This window comes from Lithobates pipiens, unplaced genomic scaffold (assembly GCF_037356315.1).
Source record: "Lithobates pipiens isolate NorthernLeopardFrog02 unplaced genomic scaffold, aLitPip1_a1.2 Scaffold_1, whole genome shotgun sequence".
Classification (NCBI taxonomy): domain Eukaryota; kingdom Metazoa; phylum Chordata; class Amphibia; order Anura; family Ranidae; genus Lithobates; species Lithobates pipiens.
The window spans coordinates 95,075,634-95,086,967 of NW_027507685.1; the positions used below are offsets into that span (position 1 = coordinate 95,075,634).

At 43.9% G+C, this 11,334-nt stretch overlaps 1 protein-coding gene across 2 annotated transcripts; it reads right to left on the reverse strand.

The window, feature by feature from the left end:
* Window positions 1–473: 473 nt before the first annotated feature.
* On the reverse strand, window positions 474–11,118 carry ANAPC13 (anaphase promoting complex subunit 13). Of its 2 annotated transcripts, none has more exons than XM_077465187.1 (3): window positions 10,824–11,118; window positions 2,056–2,161; window positions 474–689 (listed from the first exon to the last, which is right to left on the reverse strand). In XM_077465187.1, the coding sequence occupies exons 2-3, from the start codon at window positions 2,152–2,154 to the stop codon at window positions 564–566; spliced, it is 225 nt and encodes a 74-aa protein (XP_077321313.1). In that variant the 5' UTR covers window positions 2,155–2,161; window positions 10,824–11,118; the 3' UTR covers window positions 474–563. The 2 variants fall into 2 exon arrangements, with proteins under 2 accessions (XP_077321313.1, XP_077321314.1); XM_077465188.1 differs by having other exon boundaries at window positions 10,889–11,117.
* Between the last annotated feature and the right edge of the window lie 216 nt (window positions 11,119–11,334).

An 11,334-nucleotide genomic window follows, 5' to 3' on the forward strand; every position in this document is an offset into this window, starting at 1 on the left:
ACGTTGTCACAGCAAGGCCAATACTGGAGCCAGTACCTTGGTAAAGACCAAAGGGAAGAGCCACAAATTGGTAATGGTAGGGTAAGTCCTGTCGGTGGGGCAAAATTCCTCAGGGGCCATAGCATGGGTGGAGCCGGGTGGAAGCTGCTTTCATTTATCTGGCGCTTGGGCTCTCTTCTGAATGCAGCATTTGGTCTTCCTTTCTCGGTGGAGAGCATGTCCGACCACTGCAGAGAGATGGCTGCCTCCTGCCTGGCAAAAAGTCGTTATTGACCAGTCATGAATAAGAACATACTTGCAGAATTCGTACTCAAACTTTTTTTTTTTTTTTTAGAGCATCCTGTTTAATGATGTCATTTTTGAAGTCGGTACAGTTAGGCTTCAAAAACAGTTATCCCCAGTGATCCCTCCCTGACACAGCAAAATTTTCACATACAAAAAGTACGGTATGAAACCATTTAACCAGGCAAGCATTGCTTTCATCATTTTATTTTGTGAAAAAGCAACCAATTAACGTAACCTTGTTCCAAACATTTAAGATCCGAGCAGGCCACAGGTTTAGTTTAGTTCCCCGACACGGGGATGTTTTCATGCAGGTACTGCAAAGCCAGATCAGCCCATTTCATTTCTTGCTCTTTAACAGACTCCACTGCCCCGCCGTTGTCATGTTCAGGCTCTGGAAGTTCATTCTGTGCAAAGAAAAAGTAAAAATATGATCTCTAGTCTGATCAAACATTGTGCAAAATTGTGGGTTTCTCTGCATAATAAGGGCTCCTCCTTAAAGTGGGGTGCCCCCTAAAAAAAAAAAAAAATGTAAAAGTCAGCAGCTACAAATACTGCAGCTGCTGACTTTTAATAACCAGACACCTACTTGTCCCAGGGTCCAGCGATGCAGGAGAATGAAGCCCCCCCTCGTTCCCTGCTCCGCTTGCGGCATTCTTACTGTGGGCACCCGGCTGTGGCTTCACAGCTGGGCAACCACTGCGCATGCGCGAGTGGCACTGCGATACGCCGCACAGTCACCTGGGACACATGACAGGTCCCAGATGACTGTGTGGCGCCGAGGGGAAGTGATTTCACCAGCCCAGGCAATGAAGGAGGCAGACTACGAGATAGCCCTAGCAACAGGCATTTAGAGGCGAGTAAAAAAAAAAAATTTACAATTTTAGGCAATCTTTTTTTTTTTTTTGGTGGCAAAACCACTTTAAGTTCTACTATGACAATTGCACTGTAATGCAACACTGTACCCGCAAGACATTTTTTTCCACACAAATAGAGCTTTCTTTTGGTGGTATTTAATCACTGCTGGATTTTTTAATTTTTACTAAACAAATTAAAAAAGCCCAAAAATTTTGAAAAAAAGAAACAATTTTTATAGCTTGTTTAAAAACTTTTCGCCTTTGCTGATGGGCAATGATGAGGCTGCACTGGTGGGCACTGAGGGGCTCTGATAGGTGGCACTGGGCGGGAAGTGGATAAAAAGGTTCTTGCACCACTTTAGTCAGACTTTCATGCGACTTGTGTGCCATAGACTGCATGAAATTTGTGCATAAATGTTATACGTGTGACAGTTGTGCCACAGTTTTCCATTATGATAGGCCAAAGTCGCACTTGTCCAAAGTTGCGTCTTTGGAGTCATAGAAGTGTAAATAGAGCATAAGACTGCAGCCACCCCAGCATTACTGGTAAAGCGGCGCTCGTTTTACCACTGTTATAGTGGTGCCACTTTTAACCCCCAAGACGGGGTTAAAAACCCCCATGTTGCGTCGCTTTTGAATCAGTTTTCAGCTGCTTCGGAAACACTGCCCATTCATTCCAATAGGCAGGGGCGATCACTGCTCCCAAACCGTCCCCAAAGACGCTGCTTGCAGAACTTTTTCTAACGTCCTGCAAGAGCTCGGCCTCCAGTGTCAAAGCACTCAGGAGGCAGTTTTCAGGCGCTTTACAAGAGCAATTTCTAGCGCTAAAACACCTGAAAACTGCCCCAGTGTGAAAGGGGTCTAAACCCCATGGTGTAAACGAGGCCTAACCATGAAGATGGACCAATATTCTTACCAGTGGAACTGTCACATCTTCATACGGTAATTTATCTTCCTTCCAGGCGTCATCAACTAAATCTAAAATCCGACCGTCCTTCTGAATCTCGCTATCCATTGAAGATCTAAGAGATTGAAAATTTAGAAAGTTAGCCTTTCAGATAACGCGGAAGTCATTTGACAAAAAAAACGATAAAAAGGTATGAATATAAGAATGGAAAGTTTGGAGAAGGAGCTAAAGCAGGTGAAGGAAAAAATGCAAGAGCAAGAAAAGGATTTAAAGCAAGCAGTAAGTACTATAGATGAGCAAGAAAACAGAAGTAGAAGGAATAATATAAGAATAAGAGGCTTAAAGGAAAGCGTGACTTCAGAAATGCTCCTGGAAGTAATTCAAAAGATCTTTAGTAATATATTGCAGGACTTATCAAAAGCAGAAATATTAATTGATAGAGTGCACCGGGCTATGGCACCAAGGAAAGGGGATGTCAATATGCCTAGAGATGTGATATGTAAACTTCACTATCCTCAAACTAAGGAGAAGATCATGGCGGCAGTACGGAAAAAATAATCATATACAGTATGAAGGATCAAATTTGCTTTTTTTTCAGGACTTATCTAAATTAACATTGGATAAAAGAAGGGCTCTGAAACCATTATTGGAGCAGTTAAGGATTAAAAATAAGCAATATAGATGGAAATTTCCCTTTCAGCTACAGGTTCAGCATGAAGGACAGACTGTAATATTTAGAGAAATGGCTGATTTAGAGGACTTTCAGAAGAAATTGCAGCTTCCAGAAGTGAAAATACTAGACTGGCCTAAGGATTTTATTAGAAGGAGATGGGAGGGAAATGGGGGCTGAGGTGGAGGGGAGGGGGAGTGGATTGGGGGGGGGGAGGTTGGATATAGGTGGGTAAAGGGTGGAAGGGGTGGTGAGGATAGGTGTTGGGAGGGAGGGGATGTAGGGGGGTATAATGGTAATGGGTAAAAGGAAGTAAGTCGAAAAGGCAAGAAAGAGTCACTAAATTGTATGGATGTATTATATTTGGTATGTCACAGGCCTTAATAGTAATAATGAATTTGTTAACAAGATTATTAAATATACACATTGGGGTTGGTTATGTTAATTTAGGGTTAATAAAACACTATTGATATGGGAGGTTAATATATAGTTTGGATATGTTAGATATGTAGTGGTATATCTAACCTTAATTAAACACTTAGTAATGGGTGTGTAATATTACCCCCTCCCCTTTTTTTTTTTTTTTTATATTTTTTTTTTTTTTCTCTCCCCCTCTTCACTACTCTCCACCATATCCCTCTCTCTCCCCTGGTTTATTTTCCTATGGTCTCCTCATTATAGTTGGAAGGGGAAAAAATAGCTCAAAGCTTGATGGTAAGATGGAAGATGTATAAACAGAGCACAGAGGCCCATATCGTATTAATATTAAAGCCTGAAAAGGATCAATCAATTTGTAAAAACTATAGACCTATATCTTTGACAAACATAGATATAAGAATATACTCTAAGATAATAGCGAGACGAATAACAGAAATTATATCAGATCATATAAATTTGGACCAAACGGGTTTTATGAAGGGTAGAGAAACAAGGGATAACATTATCAAGACATGTACACTGATGGAATACGCTCAGAGAAATGCCATCCCTGCCTGCCTTCTGGCTATAGATGCCGAGAAGGCTTTTGATAGGGTGGGATGGCAATTCTTGGAGGAAGTATTGAGGCAAATAGGAATGGGACCTAAAATGCTAGATAGGATCACTGCATTATATAAAAATTCAAGAGCAAAAGTTAGGACAAATGGGATGTTGTCAGATTATATAAAGATATCAAATGGGACTAGACAGGGGTGTCCCCTATCCCCACTTCTGTACGTTATGATAATGGAACATCTTATGGAAGCTATAAGGGGAAATACGGATATCAAAGGGATAGAGGTTAAAGGTAAAGAATATAAGACGGCTGCATATGCAGATGATCTTTTATTATATATAACTAACCCTATAATTACAATACCAAATGTAATAAAAGAACTGGAAAGATTTGGGCAATTGAGCAACTTTAAAGTTAATTATGCTAAATCTGAAGTAATGAACATCTCATTGGAAGAAGGAATGCAAAAGATAATACTAAATGATTTACCATTTAAATGGAAACAAGACGCGATTAAGTATCTTGGAATATATATTCCAAGTGACTTAAAACTTCTACAGGACATGAACTATAATAAAGCAATTTATAAGGTAAAAAAACTTTTAGGAAAATATGATAAAATAACTTATTCCTGGTTAGGGAAAATAAATATTCTAAAGATGGTGATACTACCAATTATGCTATATATTTTTCAAACGGTCCCTATTATACCATCAGGAAAGATTTTGAAGGATTTAAGAGAAGCTGCAGAAAGTTTTATATGGTCGCATAAGGTTCCTAGAATAGGAAGAGAAGTATTAATAAGAACAAAAAAAAATGGAGGACTGGCAATGCCTGACTTCTCCAAATACCTCCAAGCAGCGTCAATAATGAGAATTATAGATTGGCAGCATAATGCAAAAAATAAACAATGGGTAAAGCTAGAAGAAGATATAATAGGGGCTAGAATAAAACATCAACCATGGATAAAATCTAATTTAAGACCAGAAGAAAAGGAGTTACCGTATATACTCGAGTATAGGCCGACCCGAATATAAGCCGAGGCCCCCAATTTACCCCCAAAAAAACTGGCAAACTTATTGACTCGTGTATAAGCCGAGGGTGAGACATGCCTGTCCATCCCTGTGTGTGTGTCCGTCCATCCCTGTGTGTCCGTCCATCCCTGTGTGTCCGTCCATCCCTGTGTGTCCGTCCATCCATCCCTGTGTGTGTGTGTGTCCATCCATCCATCCCTGTGTGTGTCCATCCATCCATCCATCCCTGTGTGTGTGTGTCCATCCATCCATCCATCCCTGTGTGTGTGTGTCTCCATCCATCCATCCATCCCTGTGTGTGTGTGTCTCCATCCATCCATCCCTGTGTGTGTGTGTCTCCATCCATCCATCCATCCCTGTGTGTGTGTGTGTGTGTGTGTGTGTGTGTGTGTGTGTGTGTCCAGCCTACCTGTGTCCCGAGCCTCCGTCCCGTGCCTTGCCTCCTTGCCTCCGTCCCGTGCCGTGCCTTGCCTCCTTGCCTCCGTCCCGTGCCGTGCCTTGCCTCCGTCCCGTCCCGTGCCGTGCCTTGCCTTGCCTCCGTCCCGTGCCTTGCCAGGATCGCCGCTCTTCGTCGGCGCCTCGGCGGCCATTCTACCCTTCAAACGCCGCGCCTTCGCCTGTGATAGGTGGAACACTGAATTTCCCAGCAGCCTGTGTTCCGCCTATCACGGACATCGTCTCATCCTCGTCCGTAGTACGAGGATGAGACGATGTCCGTGATAGGCGGAACACAGGCTGCTGGGAAATTCAGTGTTCCGCCTATCACAGGCGAAGGCGGAGGCGGAGGCGCGGCGTTTGAAGGGTAGAATGGCCGCTGTCTGTCTGCTCGACACGCTGATCGAGCAGGCAGACAGCGATGACTCGAGTATAAGCCGAGGGGGGCACTTTCAGCCTCAAAAAAGAGGCTGAAAATCTCGGCTTATACTCGAGTATATACGGTACCCATTTTTGTAAAAACAACATTAAAAATTTGGGATGATATAATAAAAAAAGGAAATCTCTCCTCAATGAGTGGCCCTATGACCCCATTATTTGCCAACCCCGAATTTAGACCAGCACTAAAAAGCAAAACATTTCTTAAATGGAATATGGAGGAGCATGAGCGAATAATACAAATCCTGATAGATGGGAGAATGTCAACGTTTCAGGAAATGGGACATGAATATAATAATAAATGGCTGCAATACTCTCAGTTGAAAGCATATATAGATCCATTAATGATAAGTATTAATAGACAATTAACTGTATTCGAGCAAATAGTATTAAATAAGGATAAAGCGAATAAAAAACTTTCTAAGATATACAATCTATTACTCCCCTATGGTGATATTAAAAAAATAGCAGCAGTGAAAAAATGGGAGGAGGAAATAGGGAATGTGTTGACAGAGAAGGAATGGGAAGGGATATATGGAAGAATACATAAACTATCGGTAGCAATCAAGGACCAAGAAAAAAACTATAAAGTTGCAATAAGATGGTATAGAAGCCCAGTAGTAATGAATAGAATAAATAAAAGGAACCCTGAAACCTGTTGGAGATGCAAAATAGAAAAGGGTACTTTAGAACACATATGGTATAGCTGTTACAAGTTAAGAGATTTTTGGGGTAAGATAACAGAAATATATCAGCGAGTGACAGGTACTAGGATAAACATAGATATAATGATAGTACTATTCTCTCTCACACCTAAATCATTAACACAGAAAGAGATAGAGTTTTTGCACTGTATGACTACAGCTGCAAAAGTTGTAATAGCGCGAAAATGGAAAAAGGAAAATGCTCCATTAATAATAGAGTGGAAATGTGAAATGAGTGAAACACACTATATGGAGAAGCAAATAAGAGAAGAAGGATATGTGGAGAATCCGATTTCAAAGCATTGGAAAAAGTGGGAGGAGTTTTGCACCTCAGGGATCCTTAAGGAATATTTGTAAGTGAGGAAGTGAGGAGCGATGGGGTAGGGGGGAGGGATGAGGGCTGATTTATATATATATATATATATATATATATATATATATATATATATATATATATATATATATATATATATATATATATTTTTTTTTTTTTTTATTTTTTTTTTGAGAAATATGTAGTAGTTGATGGATGTTAGGTATGTTGATGGATGTTTTGTATGTTTTATAATTATAAAGAAATAATAAAGAAAGATTTGACAGCACAGCACAGTGGTATAGTGGTTAGCACTCTCACCTAGCAGTAAGAAGGGTCGTTGGTTCATATCCCAACTACGACACTACCTGCCTGGAGTTTGCATGTTCTCCCTGTGCCTGTGTGGGTTTCCTCCAGGTACTCTGGTTTCCTCCCACAATCCAAAGACATGCAGGTAGGTTGATTGGCTACTGTCCAAAATTGGCCCTAGTATATAAATGGGGACCTAGGATTGTGGGCTCCTTTAGGGCAGGGACTGATATGAGTGTGCAATGTACAGGGATAGGGACAATTGTAGATACTCACTCAGGTTGAACTGGATGGACTGGTGTCTTTATTCAACCTTACTAACTATGAAACTATGAAACAAAAAAACTATAACTTGTCAGCTCGCAAAATCATTTTCACGATTTGCGTAAGGCAAACACTCACACCTGGGCGTTCCTGCGAGTACGCGAAAAAAACGTGCTAAAACATGGCGTTTTTAAGACATTGTACTTTTTTTTTTTGTGCATGTTTTTTTGCACAGTAAAACGTGTGATTGCTACCTGCAATTCAGGTGCCGTTATTTTTAATCAACCCTCAATTGCAGGTAGCAATCGCACGTTTTTCTGTGCAACAAAACACGCAAAAAAAAAAGGTGCAATGTCTTAAACACGCCCGTCGCAAAACACGCATTGCTTAGTGCCAAGATTTGGTACAGGAGCTTCTTTCATGCCTTTTTTGGCGGAGGGAGGACCATGCAAATAAATAGTGCATCTGCAAAAATGTGATGCAGCAGCGACGCTCAGGTTGTGAGTGGGGCCTAAGCCCCTCACCCCATAGATTTTACATATTAATTATGACAAAAAAAAATGAAAAAAAAAAATTCTAAAGCATAAATGTGATGAATGCACAGGTGTCTCTTCTCTGACTCTGTCACTACGGTAGCCACTTCCGTACCAGACACTTTTACCCCCTTCCGGCCCAGGCCAATATTCAGCTTTCAGCACTGTCACACTTTGAATGACAATTATGCGATCATGCAACAATGTACCCAAATTACATTTTTTTAATCTTTTTTTTTCCCCATAAATCGATCTTTTTTTTTTTAGGTGGTATTTAACCACTTCAGCCCCGGAAGGATTTAACCCCTTCCTGGCCAGAGCACTTTATGCGATTCGGCACTGCGTCGCTTTAACTAACAATTGCTCAGTCTTGTGACGTGTCTCCCAAACAAAAGTTGTCCTTTTTTCACCCCACAAATGGAGCTTTCTTTTGGTGGTATTTGATCACCCCTGCGGTTTTTATTTTTTGTGCTATAAACAACAACAACAAAAAAAAAAGAGTGGCAATTTTGAAAAAAAATTTTTTTTTACTTTTTGCTATGATAAATATCCTCCAAAAATATATATAAAAAACTATTTTTTTTCATCAGTTTAGGCCGATACGTATTCTTCTACATATTTTTTGTAAAAAAAAAAATTTTCTATTTTTCAGCGATTTTTATCCTGACTGTGACATTATGGCGGACACATCGGACATTTTTGACACATTTTTGGGACCATTATCATTTATACAGCGTATCAGTGCTATACAAATATACTGATTCCTGTGTATATGACACTGGCAGTGAAGGGGTTTACCACTAGGTAGCAGTGTAGGGTTTAAGTGTGTCCTAGGGGCGTGTTTCTAAGTGTGGGGAGCATGGCTGTGTGTGACACGTCACTGATCTCTGCTCCCGATCACAGGGAATACAGATACAGAATGCATTATTTGTTTACATATCAGGAAATACAGTGCAGCCCACATACAGCTCAGTACCCCGTCCATACATGACAGTAAGTGCCTAAGAACTTGTAAATGTGTGAGGAGCAATGCCTCCTGGGACATGTAGTCCTGGGCAGGAAGTGAGTTGATCTAAACGCAGAAGTTTTTTTTTTTACCTTGCTAAAGGGGAACTCTATACTATATTTTGCAGCTTACTGTTGATCCACTCTGATGGCAGGAGGAGCTAGAAGCATCAGTGGGGGGAGACCCCAGAAGAGGAGAATCAGGGCTGCTCTATGTAAAACCAATGTGTATTTGGAAAGGGTCGGTGGACTTTTTTAAAAAGGCAAAATGGTATTTTATTTTTTTTGCTTGTTTGGTTCAATAGACTTCAATGGAGAAGCTGCAGAAAAGCACGTGGTGCGTTTCTGCCGCGATTTGCGTTTTTTAATCTGTCCAACAATTGGAGGACATAAAAAAATGCAAAACGCAAATCGCAGCATTAGATGTGAAAAGCACAGGTGCAGCAGAGGTGTGTACCAAGCCTTATGCTTGCCACACACATATCACTTTTCAGATGAGAATATTCATCTGAAAAATCGTAGTACATTCGCTGAAGGAAAGAATGTCATTTAAAAATGTCACTTGCTTTTAACATTCAGTTTTAAAATGAATGTAATTTCTGAATGAAAACCGCATACACCGTCTAAAAATTTCTTTGACCGAGAAGTTTTCTGTTTTGTTCCTTTGAAAACCAGAATCGATTTGCCCAAACTAACGATTAGAAAATCTATAGCCACACCTCCTCCTGTGAGCCCAGGTCAAGGGGCGGTGCTATGAAAATGCCTCCTCCTCCTGTGAGCCCAGATCAGGGGGTGGTGCTATGACTGTGCCTCCTCCTGTGAGCCCAGGGCAAGGGGCGGTGCTATGACCGTACCTCCTCCTGTGAGCCCAGGTCAGGGGCGGTGCTATGACCGTACCTCCTCCTGTGAGCCCAGGTCAGGGGCGGTGCTATGACCGTACCTCCTCCTATAAGCCCAGGTCAGGGGGTGGTGCTATGACCATGCCTCCCCCTCCTGTGAGCCCAGGTCAGGGGACGGCACTATGACCGTACCTCCTCCTGTGAGCCCAGGTCAGGGGACGGCACTATGACCGTACCTCCTCCTGTGAGCCCAGGTCAGGGGCGGTGCTATGACCGTACCTCCTCCTATGAGCGCAGGTCAGGGGGGCGGTGTTATGACCGTGCCTCCCCCTCCTGTGAACCCAGGTCGGGGTGGCGGTGCTAAGACTGTACCTCCTCCCATGAGCCCAGGTTAGGGGCGGTACTATGACCATACCGCCTCCTGTGAGTCCAGGTCAGTGAACGGCTATATGACCGTGCCTCCTCCTGTGAGTCCAGGTCAGGAGGGGGGGCGCTATGACCCTACCTCCTCCTGTGAGTCCAGGTCAAGGGACAGAGCTATGACCGTACCTCCACCTGTGAGCCCAGATCAGGGGGTGGCGCTGTGACCGTGCCTCTTCCCGTGAGCCCAGGTCAGAAGAAGGCACTATGACCGTACTACCTCCTTGTGCGAGCCCAAGTCAGGGGGCGGTGCTATGACCCTACCTCCTCCTGTGAGCCCAGATCAGAGGGCGATGCTATGACTGTACATCCTCCTGTGAGCCCAGGTCAGGGGACAGTGCTATGACCGTACCTCCTCCTCCTGTGAGCCCAGGTCAGGGGACGGTGCTATGACTGTAACTCCGCCCATGAGCCCAGGTTAGGGGGCGGTGCTATGACCATACCTCCTCCTGTGAGCCCAGGTTAGGGGCGGTGCTATGACCGTTCCTCCTCCTCCCGTGAGCCCAGGACAGGGGGCGGAGCCATGACACCCCAGTCTCAGGGGAAGTGGGTGGAGCCATGACACCCAGGCTCAGAGGAAGTGGACGGGTGGAGTGGAGCTGCCACAGCTGATATTTTTTCTTCATCTGAGGGTTTTTTGCCTAATTTATACCCCAAAAGAAACCCTTTTACTTCAGAAGGTCAGCTGGTATGGGTAGCCCTCCCCTCCCCCACCTGGGGGTGACACTGACCCCCCCCCATATAGGGCTGTGTCTGACCTCCCCTGGCACACACCAGACAAGGCATTGCCATTCCAACAAGTACACAGCGCCACCATACCTCCCACCACCTCAGCTATGAGGAACAAGCCGCCATCTTGACCACGGCCACGTGACTCTCCTCACCTCTGCCGTCGCTACACAGACGTCACGTGACCGGGCTCCAGCCGCGTTGCCAGCAGACGCCCTGAAGAGGGCGGGGGCGGAACGAGCAATGCAGGGAAACGTCCTGTTGCCTGGTGACGAGCGAATGGAGGCGGGAGACGTCCTGTTGCCGGGTGACGCGTATAAGGGGCGGGGCGAATCAGGAAGTCTTGTTGCCTGGCGACGTGTGAGGCGGGCGGGGCGATTTGGCTGGCTGAAAGAAAAGGGGGAGGGAGTCATGTGACTGACCACCTGGAAAGACGCATTGCAGGGGGGCGGGGATAGAAGAAACGTCACGTGACGATGGGCGGGAGGAGACTTATAGACGCTCACTGCACTTCTAAAATGGGTAGGCGACGCTGAGCACGCTGGCTGCTTTGGAAGTACAAATCCCATGAAGCATTGCGAGGCTGTGGCAGCCAAAGGCA